The 24,585-nt window shown below is 37.4% G+C and overlaps 2 protein-coding genes across 2 annotated transcripts in view; both read left to right on the top strand.

The window, feature by feature from the left end:
• The window catches only part of LOC105528762, a 163,179-nt gene that overhangs the window by 128,514 nt on the left and 10,080 nt on the right, over positions 1–24,585 (top strand). The window contains exons 10-14 of the mRNA XM_011965644.1: positions 323–412; positions 2,088–2,162; positions 3,204–3,583; positions 14,136–14,598; positions 18,253–18,389. Coding sequence (XP_011821034.1) covers positions 323–412; positions 2,088–2,162; positions 3,204–3,583; positions 14,136–14,598; positions 18,253–18,389 — 1,145 coding nt within the window. The remainder of the gene's footprint in view (positions 1–322; positions 413–2,087; positions 2,163–3,203; positions 3,584–14,135; positions 14,599–18,252; positions 18,390–24,585) is intronic.
• Positions 18,284–24,585, top strand: part of LOC105528757 (tetratricopeptide repeat protein 6) — a 75,878-nt gene continuing 69,576 nt past the window's right edge. Inside the window, exon 1 of the mRNA XM_011965640.1 lies at positions 18,284–18,389. The gene's annotated coding sequence lies outside the window, so the exon portion shown is untranslated. The remainder of the gene's footprint in view (positions 18,390–24,585) is intronic.

Below are 24,585 nucleotides of genomic sequence, written 5' to 3'. Positions count from 1 at the left end.
TCCTAATATTAATATGCTACATAAATTCAATGTTAACCAGTGAGATCATAGGATCATCGATCACTCCTAAGATTAAGGATGTCAGAAATAATGTAGAAATAACCATTTTGCTAAATGCCAACACTGAAGCCAAATTGCAGGTTTTAGCCAAATACTATGGCTGTAGCTGGACTTTGATGCATCTCTGGTGTTTTCTAGAATTACACTACTTTCATATGTTTTCTCTTTTGTTAATAATGGTTGTACTGTGAAGTAACAGTCATCGTAGGCTTTTAAAAAGTATTCCAAAACATAATTTAAAATTGTTATCTTTTTATCACAGAGTGTTCAAGCAAGCAGACTTTTAACTGATAAATTTTCATATAAAAGCAGTGCCATTACTTTTCGTCGACACAGCAGAACAAATTTTTGGGTAGGTACAATTTTTGTTCTTAATTAAGATTGTTTAGTATATCTGCCTACAGTCCAGATATTAATTATGGTAATTCCAGAAATTATTTCTTGGGTCCGGGCATGGTGGCTCATGCCTGTAAATCCCGGCATTTTGGGAGTCTGAGGTGGGCAGATCATTCGAGGCCAGGAGTTCGAGACCAGCCTGGCCAATATGGTGAAACCCCATCTCTAGTAAGAAAACGAAAAAATTAGCTGGATGTGGTGGCATGTGCCTGTATCTCAGCTACTTAGGAGGCTGAGGTGGGAAGATGGCTTGAGCATGGGAGATCAAGGGCAACAGGGGGAGACTGTCTCAAAAAAATTTTTTTTTTTCTTGGTACTTCCTCATTCTGGGAAATGGCTCAGACCATTCAGTGCTTTCTTTACTGAAGATACATTTCTATTTTCTCAAATATGCTGTTTTTATGACTGTTAGAAGATGTTATTCACTAAACAATAGCAGGATATTTGTTGTGAGTTTTTCTAACATTTCTAGTTTTTTCAGTCATTCTTGCATAGGTCTTCAATATCAAAGGAACATGTATATGAGTCTTTGACTAAATGGAGAAACTGTTTGTGGCCATGAAACACAGTAAGACTGATCACTTTAAATGGTGATCAGATGCATAGTCATGACTTTTAGTATAACTAACTGCAGTGTATCCAATGACCTGACCTTTATGGGGTACAATTAGGACATGGTTTTATTTTTCTCTCACGAGTGCCTAATATAGTCCTTTTTTTTTTTTTTTTTTTTTTTTGAGACAAAATCTCACTCTGTCTACCAGGCTTGAGTACAGTGGTAAAATCGTGGCTTACTGCAGCCTGGACCTCCCGGGCTCAAGTGATTCTCCCACCTCAGCCTCTTGAGTATCTGGGACTACAAGTGCACACTACTATATTCAGCTAGTTTTTTTTATTTTTTTATTTTTTTAGAAATGGGGTCTCACTATGTTGCCCAGACTGGTCTCAAAATTCCTAGGCTTAAGTGATCCTCCTGCCTCAGCCTCCCAAACTGTTGGGATTGCAGGTGTAAGCCACTGGATCTGGCCTAGATATTTCTTTATTACTGTTTGCATCATTATTATGCTTAAGGATATGGAACGTGCCATTTTCTTTGTATTTTGCACTCTAGTTTAGTAGAGCTTTCCAACTCTTAATATAATAACACCAGTCTGGGTGTTGTTATAGTAAGTGGTAACACTTGCTTGGTTTCCTAAACTATAAGGTTGAGATTGCTCATGATTAGAGGAGACTGTCCAGGGGCTCCCACTAAAGCAGCCCCAGGGTGAAGGGGATTCATGGCTTAGCGTATCTGTCATACATTCACACACACCAATGCCACCTACACCAGCTGGGTAGCTTTGCACTGTCCTACCTTGTACATAGCAGGTACTTGGTGTTTGTTATATCAAGCTGAATTTTAAAAAAACAAGATAGTTTTTATTATTATACACTCTTCTACATTAATTGATAGATTTTAAGTTCTCTTCCTCTGTATAAAGTCAGTGACTTCAAACTCAGTATCTGTATTTTAATTAGTATTTCTGAATTTCATTAATTTACCTAAACAGTTATTAGCCAAGGGTTATATATTTTAGCTTACCAAATAGTATTTGTGGCTAATGTATATTTTTCATTTGATTATTTCACAGTATTTCTTATCAAGAAAATCTGCATCATTTGAAAATATCCAAAAATGGTTTGGTGCACAACCTACACAACTAAGGGTATTATAATTTTATAGTTTTTACTCTCTAGAAGAAACATGTGTATTCCTAGGAATAATAATCACCTTATGGTTTTTTTTTAAAGCATATACTTCTATATTATATTCTCTAGTCTAATTACATATTGAGTTTTATATAGTTTCTTGAGATGGGGGAGTACAGTAAGTTGCAGATGGTCAATATCTCTATTGTACTTTAGTATATATCTTAAAGTATGTAACTGGCTAGTATGAAATTATTATGTTTGAAATTTGGGCCAAAATTCACTATACAGAAATACATCTCTGTAACAAATTATTTATTAGCAAATGAAATGCATTTAATTTATTGATGATGACTCAATAGGCAGGAAATGCTATATCAAAGGATTTAAAGTAGTTTATCTTTTGTAAGTAATGAGTATTAGAGTTTCAGGTATTAATGCATAATTATTAAAATTATAATTATTAATATTATATTAAATAATACTATTATTAAAAATTAAGTGGATTCTCTAATGATGAGATAAAATAAATACTGTAATAGGTTGTGATTTTATTACTTCCTATTATAAATATAGAATTGAAAGTTATTGTGGAGAATATTTGAATGGTACTGTGTAGAAATTCAGTGCTGTTAAAGCGCTTTTGAAAGAAAACCCAAATTGATTTTTATGGAATAAGGCATTTTAACAGCTTTTGCCCATTCTACTAGTTTTTTTGCATTAAATATAAAAGTACAACATGTAATTTATTTGGATATCTAGAGAGCATTCTCTTTCGATTAAAATATAGAAAATCATAATGCTATCTAATTTATAGTGTTGTTTACATATACTTAATTAAACATCCTATGACCAACCAAATTATTGTACTTTGCTTGAACTAACCCACTATTAACTTTATCAGCTGACTTGAATAATTTTAAAAATACTGATTTTTAAACTTTTAAATTAAGTGACCAAACCACATTAATAGTAATTGTAACAGAATTAATTAATTTTGAATGCATAGCAACTAAATTGATTTTGCACTTTTTCTACCTCTTTGCTTGCTTACTAAGCAAGTAAAATCTGCTGTAGACTTGAGGAAGGAGGATATCATAGCTCCTTTGGAAATCAAGAATGATATGCAAAGCAGTATAAAAGAGGTTATGTTTCAGAAAACAAAGGAATTGAAACGTCAGCTCCAGCTCACTAAGCAAAATAAAACTGAGGAACCCATCCCTGTGAAAAAAAATATAGATGACATCTTCGATAACATGTGCGAAAAACACAGTTTGAGAAATCTCTCTTTGACTCTCATTGAAGCATCTAAAAAAGCTGGCATTAGTTACATTGTTTATCCCAAGAAAAAGAAGATGAAATGGAAGAAAAGATTGAAACAACAAAAACTTATATTCGTGTATCAAGAGTTATCCAAGCCTCCAAAATCCCTTGAAAGGTCTTGTTTAAGTGATTTCTTTTTATAGTTTAAGAAATATATTGTGGTTTTGACCTCAATTTTATAATCTCACCTCATGAAGTTATTATTTTATTCTGCACTGAAAATATGAACCCTTCACTTTTTGAAAGACAAACCTCTGACTGGGTGAGGTGGCTCACGCCTGTAATCCCAGCACTTTGGGAGGCCAAGGCGGGTGGATCATCTGAAGTCAGAGTTCAAGACCAGCCTGGCCAACACGGTGAAACCCCTCTCTACTAAAAACACAAAAATTAGCTGGGCATGGTGGTGTGTGCCTATAGTCCAAGCTACTCAGGAGGCTGAGAAGAGGTTGAACCCAGGAGGCGGAGGTTGCAGTGAGCCGAGATCAGGCCACTGCACTCCAGCATGGATGACAGAGTGAAACTCTGTCTTAAAAAAAAAAAGAAAGACAAACCCTCATTTAAAAATATATGGATATTTCATAGTATAAGTATGTGAATGATTCAAATGATAATTTAAATAGGGGATTGATTTAAGGACATGAGGTAAGACTAAATCAATTTGATAGCTAACTGAAATCTTCCAGAAAGTAAAAAACCCAAACAAGTTATTTGAAGTGATTTAGTAACAAAAAACAACTCCTGCTCCACACAAATTCTACCCATTCAAAATAGATATTTAAGTATTTTTAAATTTTAAATTATTGAATTGATTTATAAATCTAGATAATTTTGGGCCCGGTGCAGTGACTCACACTTGTAATCCCAGCACTTTGGGAGGCTGAGGCGGACAGATCACGAGGTCAGGAGATCAAGACCATCCTGGCTAACACGGTGAAACCCCGTTTCTACTAAAAATACAAAAAAAGAGCTGGGTATAGTGGTGCGCGCCTGTAGTCCCAGCTACTTGGGAGGCTCAGGCAGGAGAATTGCCTGAACCTGGGAGGCAGAGGTTGCAGTGAGCTGTGATCATACCACTGCACTCCAGCCTGAGTGACAGAGTGAGACTCCATCCCCCTCCCCCCGCCCCCAAAAAGGTTGGGCGTGGTGGCTCAAGCCTGTAATCCCACCACTTTGGGAGGCCAAGATGGGCGGATCACGAGGTCAGGAGATTGAGACCATCCTGGCTAACACGGTGAAACCCCATCTCTACTAAAAATACAAAAAAATTAGCCAGGCGTGGTGGTGGGCACCTGTAGTCCCAGCTATTTGGGAGGCTGAAGCAGGAGAATAACGTGAACCCGGGAGGCGGAGCTTGCAGTGAGCCAGGATCACGCCACTGCACTCCAGCCTGGGCAACAGAGTGAGAGACTCCGTCTCAAAAAAAATGTTAAAAATTTTTTTAAATATTGTAAGCTGTTATTTAGGAATCAACACAGAAATATTTTTTTCCTTACTTGGAAGTAATAGTAGCCAGTATATTTAAAATTATGTAGGGACCTGAAATAATAACCACTGAAATTCCAAATGTGTTCATTATTAAGTGTTCAGGACATAACTTTCTTATAACAAAAGTATTGTGCAAAATAGTTTCCTGAAAGCTCTGAGGTTTCTTTTTAGATATCCCAGGACATCACAGAATTTATTAAACTCGTGTCCTTTTGAAAAGTAAAGACTTTACTGATGATAAGAGAATTAAAAAGAAATTGTTCACTTTATAGTTATAAAGACTTGTTGTCTGCAAAAGAGTTAATTATCTCTTGAAATGGTGACTTATTGTCCTTGAGAAGACTGGGGCATAGTACTTCATAAGTGTGAGTGATAGAGTGGAACAGAGGCCTACCATAGTGGAGAATGCCATTCAAGTCTCGTGTTCTTTGTATACTACTTATGCTTAAGTTTCACCTGCAACAAATATAGTATCTGGAAATTTTTTTTTGTTAGTTCATCTGTAGAAGACTTCAAGTAGGTTTTCTAAGTTGATAAATGTTTTAGATCAGAACCAGAAGTTTGCTTATACATTTTAGATACATTTACTGATTTTTAAAGTATTATGAATCTTCACCATCCTAGAAAGGGTAATACACACAGCACCATTTTGGCCACAACCTAAATGACTTCTATCTAAAAAAAGGATATAAACTGATCAAATGCTGCTTCTGTGGGGTGTGGTCTTCTTACTGACCTTGTATCATTCTGAATATAAAGTTTTACCATTTGAAAAGATTTCTTTGCCTTCTAATAACTGACTTTGAAATTTGTATGTGCTGCCAATGGGTGTAACAGGAACCATAGGATGAACCTCTTGGTGGAGGCAGTAAAACAAACTGTGGAAATATTTAAGACAATATGTTAGTACAGCTTTCCTACCTTTTTAAAAAAAATCTTATTTCAAACTAATTTACCACATATAAATGTAGACACAAATTGTTAGTTCAAAACTAACAACTATGGAGCAACTTGAAAAATAATTTTGTTCCTATAGTTTGAGACTTTTTTCCCACTTTTTTTTTTTTTTTTGAGACAGAGTCTCTCTCTATTGCTCAGGCTGGAGTGCAGTGGCACCTCGGCTCACTGCAACCTCTGCCTCCCAGGTTCAAGTGATTCTCATGCCTTAGTCTCCCAAGTAGCTGGAATTACAGGCATGTACCATGACGCCTGGCTAATTTTTCATATTTTTAGTAGAAACAGGGTTTTGCCATGTTGACCAGGCTGATCTCGAACTCCTGACCTCGGGTGATCCACCCGCCTTAGCCTCCCAAAGTGCTGGGATTACAGGCATGAGCCACCGTGCCTGGCCTTTTCTCACTAATCTTAATTTGGTAATTCACAGATTTGCGTCTTACCATTTTGTGTTCAACCATGAAGGTTATTTAATCACACCCATTCTTGGCTGGCTTCTCTTAATGGTGGGAAGCAGACTGCATGTGTTCTTATACATCAAGTCAAATTATGACTGTGGAAAGTCACTCCTGCAGAAGGCCACTGGAGCCACCTCACCCAGATTCATGCATTTCCTTTTATCTCCTTAGCCCTGTTGCTTCCCTGCTCAGCTAGGTCATGGCAGGTTGCCAGAGTTTGCAATAACTTTGCAGCTTCATTGTTTCTCTAGAAATTTCCCTCTGCTTTGGTCTCTGAGCTCAGTGTTGACAGAGCAACCCGAGGGAGTAGAGGAGACCTTCCTCAGTAGCTGGCTGACCCACAGTGAGCTCTTCCTATCAATGAATCTTGGCTGCCTTCACTCCCTTGTACCCACTGCCTTACTTCCTATGTGGGCTTTTGTGAATTGCTAGCCTCTTGATCTCTGCCAACGTTCTGTCTTCTGGGACTGAGTAACATTCTTCATCTGAGATCCAGGCTACCAGCCTGTTTGCCAATGGCGTTCCTATCCCTCTGAATGCATCTTCTTGTGCCCCTTTCTAGAATAATTGTCCTTAGTCTTGACTCACTTGACCTGCTCCTGCAAGTAAACCTGTGGTCTCAGACCTGGTTTTCTTGGCCCATCTTGTGCTGCTGCATTCCTCAGAGTAGTAGAATTTATTTTCCCCCAAGCAAGAGTTGTTATATTTTCCTTAGTTGTTTTACTCCTCCACTTTTTGTTTTTTGTTTTTTTGTGTTTTTTTTGAGACATGTTTTCACTTCTGTTGCCCAGACTGGAGATCAATGGTGTGATCTTGGCTCACTGCAACCACTGCCTCCCGGGCTCAAGGGATTCTCCCACTTCATCATCTCAAGTAGCTGGGCCTACAGGTGGGTGCCACCACGTGTGGCTACTTTTTGTATTTTTTGGTAGAGACAGGGTTTCACCATGTTGCCCAGGCTGGTCTTGAGCTTCTGGTCTCAAGCAATCCACCCGCCTTGGGCTCCCAAAGTGCTGAGATTACAGGCATGAACCACTGCGCCTGGCCATCAAGACTATTTTGATTTTCATTTACCACTCTGCTTCTCTAAGAGCTGGCAGCAGTGATGTTCTAGGAGCAAGAACTCTGGATCAGGAATTTGTATACATCCATATCCCAACCTCCATTTACTAGATCCTCGGTGACTAGACCGAGCTACTTAATTTCCTTGAATATTTGTTTCCCCATGTAGAAGATGAATACTCTGTCCACATGGTTTCTGAAGTTATGTCCAGCTCAAATATCCCTTGATTTGAGTAGTCAAATTGTCCTTATTTTTATACCAATAGTATTTTGAGCAAAACGTTTAAACTGTTCAAAATTTCTGTTTCCTTTAATTGTCTTATATCTCATCTCAGATTAACTGTATGTACACATATTCCAACCCAAAGGCTTGACTTTCTCAGACTGGTGTGATAGCTAGCAGATTAATTTACTCTTGTTCCTCCAAATGAAAAACCGTGAACCATATTCATGGCTATGAAAACATGATTTAAACTTGCAGTACAGGAAGAAATATTTACCTTTTGGGGTAGATGTAAACAGCCAGTCCCCTCTTTTATCATGTTCCTTTTCTTTGTATTATTTAATTTTAATGATCTGGGACTATAATTCTTCCTCATGAAAGTTCATCCATTGTCTGCATTTCCTTTCTTTTTTACATCCTTCTAGAAAGTTATCTAGCAAGATCTTGTTTCCTTAAAAACATTGTACTTATTTTATTAATATTTGATAGTAAAAATAATACATGCTTATTGTAAAAACTTAGAAAATACAGCAATGCTACCATTGAGAAATAAGTCACAATTAACATATTTTTGGATGTTTATGTGGGAATATATTTTAACAAAGCTGTATGTATATACATGCATGTGTGTATAATAGTGCTTATATATCTATATTGAAACCTTGAAATTATATACATCAAACTATGAAAGTGATTATTTCTGGAATAATGAGAAGTGATTGGTGGGTGGTTCAGGAGTTAGTCTGGGATATGTATAGCTTCAAACTTAGATTTAGAGGACGCCCTCTTTCAACTCTCTTTTATCTGGAATTTCCTCCTCATTCTTGCCTCTTTAGTATCCTTTCTGCAGTTTTTCTGCCCAGTAAAATTTCAGAGTACTGATCACAATTTTAGATGTTACAGAAAAGTCAGGATATTGAAAGAGTGAAGCCTCTGAGTAGGCAAACGTGGATGGGACATAGAACACAAGTGATACAACTGAACTCCCAGGGAAGAAGTGTTGTACATTATATGAATAAAGCATCTTCCTTCCCTGGGAATGTATATTTTGTTTAAGAAAATGAAGTAAGTGTTCAAGGCAGATAGCTCCTATATTTTCAATGAAGGCAAAGTTTATCAGCTTAAAGTGAAGAGCTGGAGGGACTATAGTTAAATGCAATTTCTCTTGTTAAATCATGGCACATAGTAAGAATTCAGCAACAATTTGATGAATGAATAAGTTCAGCCATTCATTTCTGCAATATACATTTATTGAGCACTACTCAACAGTACTACATAACAGATACCATTTTAGACAAGGAGCATAGGGCAAGGAACAAGATTGGCAAACTCCCTGTCCTCATAGAGCTTATATTCTAGTGGGAGAGAGAGTGGAGAGGTAAACAAATAACATTAGGAAGTGACAAATGTAATGAAGAAAATAAAGCAGTGTAACAAAGGTTACTATTTTAGACAGAGTGGTCAGAAGCCTCTATAAGGTAGTGATATTTGAGCGTAGAACTGAATGGAATGAGGGAATGAGGTATTTGAATATCTGAAGTGGTCATAGTGAGTGCAAAGGCCTTGAGTTGGAGACATGCTTGTTGCTTTTGAGGGACAACATAGAAATCAGTGTGGCTAGAACAGAGTGAGTGCAGGGTGGAAAGAAGCGAGGTTGAGGAAGTGGTCAGAGATAATACCAAGTGGTGCCTTATAGGCCAGAGTAAATTTGAAATTATTCTTAAGAGTGCCAAGAAATCACTGGACTTGAGAATGGGGTAGTGATGTTTATAGGTTATGCCAAAGACTTTGGATTCTTAATAGAAAAGGAAACATTGGGATTTGGGAGCAGTGAGTTGATAGGATCTAGCTTATGTTCCAGAAGGTTCACTCTGGTTACTTGTGAAAAATAGATTGTAGTGAAACAGGGAGACCAGTTAGAAAGCTATTGAAATAATCGAGGTGAGAAATAGTTTCTTGGTTTGGGATGATAGCAACCAAAGTAGTGGAAAGTGGTTAGATTTTAGATAGATTTTATAAATAGGGACAACAGGATTTGCTTGTGGGTTGGATATGGGATATATATATATACACACACACACACATATATATACACATACACATATATATGTACGTACACATACACATATATATAGGTATGTACACACATATATATATGTGTGTGTATATATATGGAGAGAGTTGTCCCTGACATCTAAATGTAACTTCATCAGATTCTCCTAAACTAGGGGAGTGGAAAAGAAAGCATGTCAGGTCAACAGCTGCAAACCAGGTGCCAGAAGGTGTGTTCATTGCTTCAGTAAATATGCCACATCTGGAACTAAAGCTGTAATTGTTATCACCACCTGATTAAATTTGTGATAATTTATAGTCACTTCCTACAAGCGATGTTGGTTTTGCACTGGTGAAATAGGAAAGTAAACTGGAGATATGGTGGGAATTGCCACCTATATCCTTCAAGTCTGATGGTGACACTAATGTGTGATTTCCCCAGAATCTGGTATTGCTTTTTGTTTGCTATCTTGGTGGATAGTGGTGTGAGATGGGATGAGGGCGATTTCCACTTGGCCCTTACTACCATTATCTTCCTCAGTCTACCGTTTATTCGGTTGTTACATGTATTTACTCCCACTATACATTCTGGGACTAGGGAAATTATCAAAAAATGGGTCCATGTCTTACCAGATCCACTGTTAAATGGTCTCAGACCAAGATTCTATCACTTGACTTTCGTAATTCTTTAATTTGATTGATAAACATCAGTGGGATTTGTAGTGGGTATCTGTGGATTAGCATAAAATCAGAGCCAGTATCTAATTACCCCTGGAAGGTTTGAGGTTCCCCTTTCTCATACCTTTAGAAGATTTCAGGGAAAATTCACTGTGTATACCAAAGCCACATTGAAGGATTCTTCCTCAGTGATACTTTTCCCGACCTTCCTGTTAAGAGAGGTTTTGGACTATGAACTGGCTGGGGTCTGAGAGCTGGGTGAAAGATTGTGAACCCCCACTATAGCTGGTTAGATTTGTACCGGAAGACCTATAAGTTTTTCCCCTATGTAAGCAAAGAGCACCCAGGCAAGCTGCCCATTTATCTCATCTCTAAGGACATTTAGACATTTAGTTATTGCCACAGGTCCTTGAGAGTTAAAATCCTGTTATTACTATTCTGACTCTGTTGCTTATTGTGGTCATTGTATCTACCATATCTGTAGTGGTAAACGGGATTTTACCACTCCAGGGTTCTATTATTCCCACTGGAGTCAGTGAAACAAATTTCTTTGCTCCCGTTCCCCCACTGTCATTCTTTTCCAGCTCTGAGGTCAGCATCCACAAGGCTTTTCAAGGGTATTGCCCCCTCACTTATGCATTCTCTGGTCTTTCCAAGGGTTAGAACTTGACTAAGCACATTCCATATTGCAGACAAATTCCTGTTTCTTGAACCTTAGAACTCATTCCTCTATAGCAATGGCTCTTATAGTGTAATCCATGCATGATTGTTACCTGGGAACCTGTTAGAGGTGCAAGTTCTAGAACTCCACCCTAGGTCTACCGAATAAGAGACCCTGAGGGTGGAGCCTCAAAATCTGTATTTTTAACAAGTCTTTGGGTAATTCTGATGCATGCTGAAGTTTGAGAACCCTTCACTTAGAGTATTCCCAGGTGTTCTAGCTAAGGCTGTGTGTGGTGAGGCCAGCAGCCACCAACCCAAGGTCACCTCCATGGAGGAGGTATGTGGGAGACTGAGGGACTGTGATGGCTGTGGCTCCATGAGAGAGTTTGAGAGTCACAGCTGAGTGATTTCAGGACATGCTTGAGGTAGGTGCCTTACAGCATATGAGGCAATGGCACAGTGTAATCATTGAAAGAAACTTATGCAGGAGAGGACTGACAGTCTCAGGTAGGGGATCTGACAATTCCTCAGCCAGTTTCCTCAGTAAAGGGAAGATAAGTGGGAACTGGAGATTTAAAATTCTCACTCTCATTCATAGCTCCTTGCATGTTAACATCCCATATTTCAGTTTTCTGCTTCTTGCCTACTAGCTTCATTAACTTGGTTCACAAAGTTTAGAGGGTACTTAATAGGTACTGCAACTACTCTTTGGTCTGAAAGAAGTAGTCAGCTGAACACACAATTTTTTATTTTATTTTATTTTTTAATTATTTATTTTTTTATACTTTAAGTTCTAGGGTACATGTGCACAACGTGCAGGTTTGTTACATATGTATACATGTGCCATGTTGGTGTGCTGCGCCCATCAACTCGTCAGCACCCATCAACTTGTCATTTACATCAGGTGTAACTCCCAATGCCACCCCTCCCCACTCCCCACAATAGGCCCCGGTGTGTGATGTTCCCCTTCCCGTGTCCAGGTGATCTCATTGTTCAATTCCCACCTATGAGTGAGAACATGTGGTGTTTGGTTTTCTGTTCTTGCGATAGTTTGCTGAGAATGATGGTTTCCAGTTGTATCCATGTCCCTACAAAGGACACAAACTCATCCTTTTTTATGGCTGCATAGTATTCCATGGTGTATATGTACCACATTTTCTTAATCCAGTCTGTCACTGATGGACATTTGGGTTGATTCCAAGTCTTTGCTATTAAACGCACAATTTTTATAATAATTATTGTTGTCTTAATGACTTAAAGCTCCTTGATCTCCCAATGCCTTGTCTTCCACCTGAATATCAGTCCCTGCTAACATTGGTGATATTTGACAAATTTTTATACCACCACATGCCATGGATTACCTATGTCCTATTTCAGCCTGGCAAGGAAGTTATCCTAGAATGCTTTCTGTGTGTGTGTGTTTCCTGAGTCCATCTCTTGTACTAATTACTTTGTCAGTGAAGATCCCAATCATAAACACCACTCAGCTTAGGATAATATTGGGAAGTTATGATAAAGGAGAAATTTACAAAAATATCAAAGTACAAGGAAACCAAAAATGATAATGCAGTATCCTGGGATTAAAAATGTAAAGCCATTTTCTACTCCGAAATTTGAGAGGACAAAAAGAGGGAGTGATGACTAGAAGCTGAAAGAAAAGAGTTGTATAGAAATGGTTTTCTCGAAAGCAGTAGTGATCTTTGTTCAAGAATCCTAGGGAGTTTGAGGAGACCCTTCATCAGGAAGCCAGAGGAATAAACACCTTGACTTCACTCTCCTCCTTCCCTCTGTTGGGGTTCCTAATTGGATAAACTTTATGAGAAGACAGAGACCAAGGGATCCTAAGGCTATAGTCTGTGCAGATCAGTTTCCTGGGACAGGGAGCAAGATGGAGAAGGGTAGAGATGAATATGGAGGTACAAACAAAACTTATCTGGCACAGAAGACCTTTCTAAAGTGACATTTGGTCAGAAATATGAATTGAGAAGGAGCCAACCAGTCAGAAGGGCTGACAAGGGCAATGGCCCTGAGGCTTGCTCAAGGCTGGAAGTTAGGGAATGAGGGGGAGAGTAGTGGTGTTGAATATTTATGCCGGTACCTGATCACGTGGGGTCTTATGGACCATGGTGAAGAGCTTGATTTGCATACTGGGGAAGCTCTTGGAGGAGTGATATGATCTTATGTACATTTGTAAAACAAAAAACAAAAACTATGCCTGGCTGCCATGCAGAGAATGAATTAGACAAAGGGCAAAAGTAGAAGCAGGGAGTTAATAAATTATTCTACTCTAAGAAGAATAGATGATGGTGGCTTGCACTAGAATGTGGAAAGGAATGGAGAATTTATGAAAGTAAGGAAAGGGAAGGAAACTGACTTTTCTTACTTTTGTTCTCCTAGTGTTCAGCACTAGGTATTTCTCATAGTACATACTCAGTAAATATAAAGTGATAGGGTAAATTATTTTATTTCAATATACTGAGTTTATTCTTATTTCCTATGGCTAGTACAGTACCAGCCCTATGGCACATGTTACTCAATGAAGACTATATTGCAAAGGGAGAATTTGAGAAGGCTAATCCTAGACTTGTAGCATTTGAAAGCATATTAGGTATTATTTAATTTGATAGCCTACTAGAGAAGGGTAAAACTGGGATATTCAGTTGATAGTCTGAGGTGTAGTCAACTCCTGCCTTCTTCCCGCTACCTCAAGTTCATGTCCTCTTTAACCTCTTGCATGGCATTTTTTTTTTTTTCTCACATTATGTTTACTTCCTTAATTCTCAATTGTAATTCCTCTGGTGGGTTAGGTATGGTAGAGGGTGTAAATTAAACTTGAAAGGCGCGTTGACCTCATTTTTTTAGTACTCTAAGGAGGCTACATCTTTAAAAATAGTCTTTTGCTTTCATAAACTTGAGATTCTTCATACAGTGTTACCGTTTTATTAAATGAAAAGGAGAACTTGCGCATAAAATTAGCATGTAATTTTGTTTTGATAACAGAAATAGTAGTTTTATGTGTGACTGAGTTGATTTACTGATTAGAAAGATGATTGTATTTCTGTAATTAAAAAAATCACTCTTTTAAAAACTAGATCAACATCTCATGGAATACTTCCAGAACAGAAGAAATATTTGTTCAAAGTTCCATTATATGAACGTCAAATACGGTGTCCCAGTTTACCTTTGTATTTAAATTTTGAAAAATTCTTCCAAACTAAGGGAGGAATTCCAGAAAATATTGATCCTCGGACATGGGCTTTTGATAGGCTCATTGCGGACAAAGATGCGAGCACGCCTGTAAAAGAGAAAGATGATAAAATATCAGTTCCTAAAGACCCACCTGAAAGAGTGAAAGAACCACCAAAACTAAAATTAAGTGATGATGTGGAGTCCGATCTTCCACAAGAGGTCATTAAACATTATGAATCTGAAGTGAAGATTTTGACTGAAGAAATAAACGATAAGACAAAATATCCTGCATTTGCATATTGTAGGCGTGGAGCTATTTATAGAAAACTGGGAAAGTTGCAGAGTGCCATGAATGATCTACAGAGAGTAAGTTTTATTTAACCAAAATAGTAATATTCACCATTTACACTTGCTTTTAATTGTATAGTAATTTTTGCTGAAATTTTGAACAATGAATGTTTATAGTATAGCATGTAGAATTATTATAACAGTATAATTATTTGCATTTTCAAATAATATTAAAAACATGATTTTTAGTTGTCAGATTGGGAGGTTTTATTTTACATTACATACATACAAAGCCACTGGGATCAATCGTGTTTGAAACATTTATTTGATAGGATATCCTCCTTTAACAAATCAACTTTAACTGAATTTTTACATATATTTTCTAGGTAATGCTCTTGGAACCATTGTTTCTCAATGCCTATTGGCAACGACATTTAATTTATCTTTTCCAAGACAAAATTAATGAAGCTTTGGATGACTTGAATTATATACATAAATATAATAAAAATAATACAGGTGGGTTGTCTGTAGAGACAGTTATATTACCTACATTTTGACCTCAACTTTGTCATTTATTGGTACTGTAAGAATACATAAATCAGTAGATATATGTCCTGAAAATGACTTTCCTCAATTAAATTTTTTTACTCTTGTTATTGTAAATCCAGGGCTCATACAATCCTATAGTCTTTTTAAAATACTTATCATGGTTTGAAAGTTTACTGTCTTTGATATATATTGCAGTAAATTGGTTCCTTACTGCTCATCTCACAACAAAAGAATATGAATTTAAAATAGTTAGTTATAGAAGTAATTTACAAATCTCACTTTGATTTGTGTGATTTGATCACATCTCTCTGAGTTAGTTATTGTATGCTTAGGCTTACTTGGTTGTATGAAATCTATATCTTTGCTCTTATGTGCTATCCTCCAATCAACTTGAAGCACCCATGGAACTTTCTAGGAATGTGAAAATGTGATATTCACCTTTGTATCCCCAGCACCTACAACATACCCATAAAATAAAACATGAGCTTAATAAATGATTTTTGACCTGTGTTGATCACTGCTAAAAGTCCATTAAGTTTTGTGTTATCACAGCCTAACTTTTTACTATGATGATTAAAGGATTATGAAAAAACATTTTAGACATATGGAAAGGTAAAGAGTAATTTTTGTTACTTCAGATTGAAAGTACTTTTAACCACAAATGAGCATTTATCCAGCCTTTGAGAACAAATTTGGCATTGTCAAAATAAAAATTAAATGAAATGGGTCAAGGCACAGTGACTCACGCCTGTAATCCCAGCACTTTGGGAGGCTGAGGTGGGCGGATGACATGAGCCCAGCAGTTTGAGACCAGCCTGGACAACATGGTGAGCCCCTGTGTCTATAAAAAAAATATACAAAAATTAGCTGGGTGTGGTGGCATGCATCTGTAGTTCCAGCTATTTAGGAGGCTGATGTGGGAGGATTGCTTGAGCCCTGGAGGTCGAGGCTGCAGTGAGCCATGATTGTGCCACTGCACTCCAGCCTTGGTGACAGGAGAGCCTGCCTAAAAAAATAAAATAGAATAAAATAAGATAAACTAATAGTTAAGAAAATGTAATAGAGAAAAATTATTTTGACTACATTTTTTGGAGGGAGAGGGATTAATCTTTTAAAATTTTCATAGTGATTGAAAGGATTATAACTCCAAATTTTATCTTTTTAATTTTCTTTAGAGGCATATTTGTCAAAGGCAGAAATTTACAGGGGAAAAAAAGACGTAACTATGGCAATTCTAAATTATACCCAGGCAATTAAATGCAGGCCCACAGATGCTGACATCTATTTCAGGAGGGGTGAGATGTATGAAATAGCAAACAAAGTACTGGCCATTGATGACTTTTCTAAAGTAAGTCTTATCACATATAATTCTACCATTTATATAGTTTAGATTGCGATATCCTCATGCAAATAGTACAGCAAATTTTTGAAGGTCTTTTCATATATATTATATAATCAAAATTGATTTGTTATAGGTTAGGAGCTAGAGTTTTCATTACTGGAATTTATATTAACACTGTGTTAATTATTATTTTTTAAATTGTGAATGAATGAATTTACATCAGAATTGGACGTGGAGGCCTTGAGATAACATGTAGAGGGGCCCAGCTTTTCCAGCTGCCTCCTCTGGAGCCATGCTACAGTGGTTAAAGAAGCCTTTGAAAATTGCTTCTTACCTTTAAACATTAAAGAAAAGTATTTTCTACTTTTTAACTCTTGAATAACTGATTCTTTTCTGCAGGGAACCTATCTGCTCTCAAAGAAGCTGTGCTTACTGGTTTGTTCATACATTCATTCATTCATTTGTTCACTTGCAAGTATTTATTTACTAAGGCAGTATTACAAATTATGATATTAAGGCATTGTTACAAATTGTGGTAAGTACTATGAAGGAAATAAAGATGGTGGGAGAGTAACTTATGTTTAGGAGATGTCAGAGAATTGAGGAAATGAACTTTTTTTTTTTTTTTTTTTTTTGAGACAGAGTCTCACTCTGTCGCCCAGGCTGGAGTGCAGTGGTGTGATCTTGGCTCACTGCAAGTTCCGCCTCCCAGGTTCACGCCATTCTCCTGCCTTAGCCTCCCAAGCAGCTGGGACTACAGGCACTGTGTTAGCCAGGATGGTCTCGATCTCCTGACCCTGTGATCTGCCCGCCTTGGCCTACCAAAGTGGTGGGATTACAGGCATGAGCCACGGTGCTGGACCAGGAAATGAACTTTTAACTGAACCGTAGTCAAGGCAAAATATTCCCCTTATTGCAGTACAATTCTAACTCTGATCTCCTGACTTTAAACTCCAAATTCTTATTCCTTACTGCAATTTAGAATTTAGAAGCAATTATTTAAATAATTTAACTTTCCATGTTCCCAACTGCCCTATTTATGAATCCATGACATCCACTTGACATTTTTCTGCTTGAGGAGAATATTACATGTTTTGTTAACTTCTGGTCTAGAAATGACCAAAAAGCTCTTTTGAAGATGCTGAAATTGTTAGATTATCTATTCTCTTCGTTTCCCCTATCCTGCACCAATAGTTCAGAAATAGAGTAATGCAGCACACTGAGGTCAAACAAATTTTGAAATCTTTAGGATTTTTTTTTTTATTTGAAAGATATTTGGTCACCACCTTTGTGCTTCAATTCTTTTCTACTAACAATAGGTGAAGAGCTTTATAACTGATATATGATTTAGTCTGTTCCCTCTACTACTTTGTATGTCAATGTAAAATGAATGAGCCATGCCAGTACCAGTTCAGTTCTCTTCCCTATTTTAATGGCTAGATTAATCTATATTTTATGTGATTGAATCAGCCTTGATGTAGTCTAATATGTTACGTCTTTAATTAGGATAAAATGCTGAGATAGATCCAATGAACTCCATTCTAGTTGAACAATTCACTTATGAATTTTTATCAGCAAAAGTTTCAGTGAGCAGAAGCCTGGGCTTCCTGTATATGCTGTTTTTTTTCCTCCTAAAAAATATTCCCTCTCTAGAATTTGATGATGGAAAAAATCTCCTAAGGATATGTTCTTTAGCTACCACTCTGAATATTCTGACATCTTCAGATGGTTTGCTTTTTATTAACCTGAAGTTAAAAACATAGTTTTAGATCACTTACGTGATTATATACTTCGTTTTTTTTCATTTTGTGATGTTTATGTACCTCCCTCTGTCCCTGTAGTGTATTTTTTATGATCCCAAAAGAACAGATGCATTATTGAAACGTGGGCTGTTTTATTATGAAAATGAAAACTGGTTTGCAGCCATAGAGGATTTCACAGCCTTGTTAAATATAGATCACCAAAATTCTCAAGCAAGGTAAGAATGATTTTAGATGTCGTTTTTGAAATTATTACTATTATTTGAAATACATTTTCAGAACAGAAAATTGCTTGAAATATATCAGACAGCTCTTTAAAAACAATGAATCAATTTTCAGTGCCATCAGTAAATGAAAAACCCTTGCCTACAACCTAATGGTGTGGGTCATTTAATAGGCATAAATGACAATTTAAAATTGTTTTGTTTGCATTTCCTAAATACTAGTTGCATTATCAATTTCTAAAGCATTGCCTACCACCTTGCATCTCTTCTTCATATCTTTTGTACTTTGAGCACAGAAAACTATTCATACAGTTTCTTGCAGTATCTTTTGTTTACTTATTTATAGAGAAGGAGTCTCATGCTATCACCCTGTCTAGGGTGCAGTGACGCAGTCATGGCTCACTGCAGCCTCAACCTCCTAGGCTCATGCGATCCTCCCACCTCTTCCTCACAAGTAGCTAAGACTACAAGGTTGTGCTGCCACAGCCTGTTAATTTTTCAATTTTTTTTTTGTAGAAATGGGATCTTGCCTTTTTGCCTAGGTTGTTTTTGAACTCCTGGCTTCAAGGGATGTACTATCTTATTGTATTGTATATTAAACTTTGTGCATTGTGCAGTTTTCATTTGCACATAGTATAGTTTCCATTTTGTTGCTTTTCTTTTAGTCTAAATTTTGTTTTGAAATGGTTTAAAATATGTATATAATCATGTCTACTCATCTTTTCACTTGCGGTTTTTAATTTTAAATCATTTTTAAAATATTATTTTATTTTACTTTAAGTTCTGGGATACATGTGCAGAACATGCAGGTTTGTTAGATACACATGTGCCATGGTGGTTTGCTGTACCCATCAACCTGTCATCTAGGTTTTAAGGCCCGATGCATTAGGAATTTGTCCTGATGCTCTCCCTCCCCTTGCCCCCGACCCCTGACAGGCCCTGGTGTATGGTGTTCCCCTCCCTGTGTACATGTGTTCTCATTGTTCAACTGCCACTTATGAATGAGAACATCTGGTGCTTGGTTTTCTGTTCCTGTATTAGTTTGCTGAGAATGATGGTTTCTAGCTTCATCCATGTGCAAAGGACATGAACTCATTCTTTTCTTTCTTTCTTTCTCTTTCTCTTTCTCTTTCTTTCTTTCTTTCTTTCTTTCTCTTTCTTTCTTTCTTTCTTTCTTTCTTTCTTTCTTTCTTTCTTTCTTTCTTTCTTTCTCTCTCTCTCTGTCTTTCTTTCTTTCTTTCTTTCTTTCTTTCTTTCTTTCTTTCTTTCTTTCTTTCTTTCTTTCTCTCTCTCTTTCTCTCTCTCTTTCTTTCTTTCTTCCTTCCTTCCTTCCTTTCCTTCCTTTCCTTCTTTCTTTCCTTCTTTTTCCTTCCTTCCTTCTTCCTTCCTTCCTTCCTTTCTTCCTTTCTTTCCTTTCTTTCCTGAGACAGAGATTCGCTCTTGTCACCCAGGTTGGAGTGCAATGGCACAATCTCGGCTCACTGCAACCTCTGCCTCCTGGGTTCAAGCGATTTTCCTGCCTCAGCCTCCCGAGTAGCATCCACCACCACACCTGGCTAATTGTTGTATTTTTAGTAGAGACAGGGTTTAACCATGTTGGCCAGGCTGGTCTCGAACTTCTGACCTCAGGTGATCCGCCCACCTTGGTCTCCCAAAGTGCTGGGATTACAGGCGTGAGCCACCATGCCCAGCCTAGACTCATTCTTTTTTATGGCTGCATAGTATTCCATGGTGTATATGTGACACATTTTCTTTATAAGTCTATAATTGATGGGCATTTGGGTTGGTTCCAAGTCTTTGCTATTGTAAATATTGCTGCAGTAAACATACGTGTGCATGTGTCTTTATAGTAGAATGATTTATAATCCTTTGGGTATATACCCTGTAATGGGATTGCTGTATGAAATTGTATTTCTGGTTCTAGATCCTTGAGGAATCGCCACACTGTCTTCCACAATTGTTGAACTAATTTACACTCCCACCAACAGTGTAAAAGCATTCCTACTTTTCCACACCCTCTCCAGCATCTGTTGCTTCCTGACTTTTTAATGATCAGCATTCTAACTGGCATGAGATGATACCTCACTGTGGTTTTGATTTGCATCGATGAGCTTTTTTTCATGTTTGTTGGCTGTGTAAATGTCTTCTTTTGAGAAGCGTATGTTCACATTGCCCACTTTTTGATATATTTCTTTTTTCTTGTGAATTGGTTTAAGTTCCTTGTAGATTCTGGATATTAGACCTTTGTCAGATGAATAGATTGCAAAAATTTTCTTCCATTCTGTAGGTTGCCTGCTCATTCTGATGATAGTTTCTTTTGCTGCACAAAAGCTCTTTCATTTAATTAGATCCCATGTAGCTATTTTAGCTTTTGTTACCATTGCTTTTGGTGTTTTAAACATGAAGTCTTTGCCCATGCCTATGTCTTGAATGGTATTGCCCTGGTTTTCTTCTGGGATTTTTATGGTCCTAAGGTATAAGGAAGGGGTCCAGTTTTAGTTTTCTGCATATGGCTAGCCAGTTTTCCCAACACCATTTATTAAATAGGGAATCTTTTCCCCATTGCTTATGAGTGTCAAGTTTGTCAAAGATCAGATGGTGGTAGATGTGTGGTGTTATTTCTGAGGCCTCTGTTCTGTTCCATTGGTCTATATATCTGTTTTGATACTGGTACCATGCTGTTTTAGTTATGGTAGAATTGTAGTAAAGTTTGAAGTCAGGTAGCGTGATGCCTCCAGCTTTGTTCTTTTTGCTTAGAATTGTCTTGGCAATGTGGGCTCTATTTTGGTTCCATATGAACTTTAAAGTAGTTTTTTTCAATTCTGTGAAGAAAGTCATTGATAGCTTGATGGGGATTGTATTGAATCTATAAATTTCCTTGGGCAGTATGGCCATTTTCACGATATTGATTCTTCCTATCCATAAGTATGGAATGTTCTTCCATTTGTTTGTGTCTTTTTTTATTTGTTGAGCAGTGGTTTGTAGTTCTCCTTGAAGAGGTCCTTCACACCCCTTGTAAGTTGGATTCCTAGGTATTTTATTCCTTTGAAGCAACTGAGAATGGGAGTTGACTCATGATTTGGCTCTCTGTTTGTCTGTTATTGGTGTATAGGAATGCTTGTGATTTTTGCCCATTGATTTTGTATCCTGAGACTTTGCTGAAGTAGCTTATCAGCTTGAGATTTTGGGCTGAGACGATGGGGTTTCCTGAATATACAATCACGTCATCTGCAAACAGGGACAATTTGACTTCCTCATTTTCTAATCGAATACCCTTTATTTCTCTCTCTTGCCTGATTGCCCTGGCCAGAACTTCCAACACTATGTTGAATAGGAGTGATGAGAGAGGGCATCCCTGTCTTGTGCCAGTTTTCAAAGGGAATACTTCCAGTTTTTGCCCATTCAGTATGATATCGGCTGTGGGTTTGTCAAAAATAGCTCTTATTATTTTGAGATACGTTCCATCAATACCAAATTTATTGAGAGTTTTTAGAATGCAGGGCTGTTGAATTTTGTCAGAGGCCTTTTATGCATCTATTGAGATAATCATATGGTTTTTGTTTTTGGTTCTGTTTATATGATGGATTACGTTTTATTGATTTGCCTATGTTGAACCAGCCTTGCATCCCAGGGATGAAGCCCACTTGATCATAGTGGATAAGCTTTTTGATGTGCTGCTGGATTTGGTTTGCCAGTATTTTATTGAGGAGTTTTGCATCGATGTTCATCAGGAATATTAGTCTAAAATTCTCTTTTTTTGTTGTGTCTCTGCCAGGCTTTGGTATCAGGATGATGTTGGCCCCATAAAATGAGTTAGGGAGGATTCCCTTTTTTTAATTGATTGTAATAGTTTCAGAAAGAATGGTACCAGCTCCTCTTTGTACCTCTGGTAGAATTTGGCTGTGAATTCATCTGGTCCTGGACTTTTTTTGCTTGGTAGGCTCTTAATTATCGCCTCAATTTCACAGCCTGTTATTGGTCTATTCAGGAATTCAACTTCTTCCTGGTTTAGTCCTGGGAGGGTGTGTGTGTCCAGGAATTTATCCATTTCTTCTAGATTTTCTTGTTTATTTGCACAGAAGTGTTTATAGTATTCTCTGATGGTAGTTTGTATCTCTGTGGGATCGGTGGTGATATCCCCTTTATCATTTTTTATTGCATCTCTTTGATTCTTATCTCTTTTCTTCTTTATTAGTCTTTCTAGTGGTCTATCAATTTTATTGATCTTTTCAAAAAACCAGCTCCTGGATTCATTGATTTTTTTGAAGGATTTTTTGTGTCTCTGTCTCCTTTAGTTCCGCTCTGATCTTAGTTCTATTTTCTCTCTTCTGCCAGTGTTTGAATGTGTTTGCTCTTGCTTCTCTAGTGGCTTTAATTGTGATGTTAGGGTGTCAATTTCGATCTTTCCTGCTTTCTCTTGTGGGCATTTAGTGCTATAAATTTCCCTCTACACGCTGCTTTAAATGTGTCCCAGAGATTCTGGTATGTTGTGTCTTTGTTCTCATTGGTTTCAAAGAACATCTTTATTTCTGCCTTCATTTTGTTATATACCCAGTAGTCATTCAGGAGCAGGTTGTTCAGTTTCCATGTAGTTGAGCAGTTTTGAATTAGTTTCTTAATCCTGAGTTCTAGTTTGTTTGCACTGTGGTCTGAGAGACAGTTTGTTATAATTTCTCTTCTTTTATATTTGCTGAGAAATGCTTTATTTCCAACTATGTGGTCAATTTTGGAATAAGTGCGATGTGGTGCTAAGAATGTATATTCTGTTGATTTTGGGTGGAGAGTTCTGTAGATGTCTATTAGGTCTGCTTTGTGCAGAGTTGAGTTCAATTCCTGGATATCCTTGTTAACTTTCTGTCTTGTGGATCTGTCTAATGTTGACAGTGGGGTGTTAAAGTCTCCCATTATTATTGTGTGGGTGTCTAAGTCTCTTTGTAGGTCTCCAAGGACTTGCTTTATGAATCTGGGTGCTCCTGTATTGGGTTAATATATATTTAGGATAGTTAGCTCTTCTTGTTGAACTGATTCCTTTACCATTATGTAATGGCCTTCTTTGTCTCTTTCGATCTTTGTTGGTTTAAAGTCTTTTTTATTAAAGACTAGGATCGCAACCGCTGCTTTTTTTTTGTTCTCCATTTGCTTGGTAGATCTTCCTCCATCCCTTTATTTTGAGCCTATGTGTGTCTCTGCATGTGAGATGGGCCTCCTGAATATAGCACACTGATGGGTCTTGACTCTTTATCCAATTTGCCAGTCTGTGTCTTTTAATTGGAGCATTTATCCCAGTTACATTTAATGTTAGTATTGTTATGTGTGAATTTGATCCTGTCATTATGATGTTAGGTGGTTATTTTACTCACTAGTTGATGCAGTTTCTTCCTAGCATCGATGGTCTTTACAATTTGGCGTGCTTTTGCAGTCACTGGTACTGGTTGTTCCTTTTCATGTTTAGTGCTTCCTTCAGGATCTCTTGTGAGGTAGGCCTGGTGGTGATGACATCTCTCAACACTTTCTTGTCTGTAAAGGATTTTATTTCTCCTTCACTTATGAAGCTTAGTTTGTCTGGATATGAAATTCTGGGTTGAAAATTCTTTAAGAACGTTGAATATTGGCCCCCACTCTCTCCTGGCTTGTAGAGTTTCTGCCGAGAGATGTGTTGTTAGTCTTATGGGTTTCTCTTTGTGGTAACCCGACCTTTCTCTCTGGCTGCCCTTAACATTTTTTCCTTCATTTCAACTTTGGTGAATCTGACAATTGTGTGTCTTGGAGTTGTGCTTCTCGAGGATTATCTTTTTTTTGTGGTGTTCTCTGTGTTTCCTGAATTTGAATGTTGGCCTGCCTTGCTAGGTTGGGGAAGTTCTCCTGGATAATATCCTGAAGAGTGTTTTCCAACTTGGTTCCATTCTCCCCCGTCACTTTCAGGCACACTAATCAGACGTAGATTTGGTCTTTTCACATAGTCCCATATTTCTTGGAGACTTTGTTCATTTCTTTTTACTCTTTTTTTCTCTAAATTTCTCTTCTTGCTTCATTTCATTCATTTGATCTTCAATCACTGATACCCTTTCTTCCAGTTGATCAAATTGGCTACTGAAGCTTGTGCATGCGTCATGTAGTTCTCATGCCATGGTTTTCAGCTCCATCAGGTCATTTAAGGTCTTCTCTATACTGTTTATTCTAGTTAGCCATT

The sequence above is a fragment of the Mandrillus leucophaeus genome, unplaced genomic scaffold, assembly GCF_000951045.1.
Source record: "Mandrillus leucophaeus isolate KB7577 unplaced genomic scaffold, Mleu.le_1.0 Scaffold730, whole genome shotgun sequence".
In the NCBI taxonomy this organism is placed as follows: Eukaryota; Metazoa; Chordata; class Mammalia; order Primates; family Cercopithecidae; genus Mandrillus; species Mandrillus leucophaeus.
This window is presented reverse-complemented; position numbering and strand designations above follow the sequence as displayed.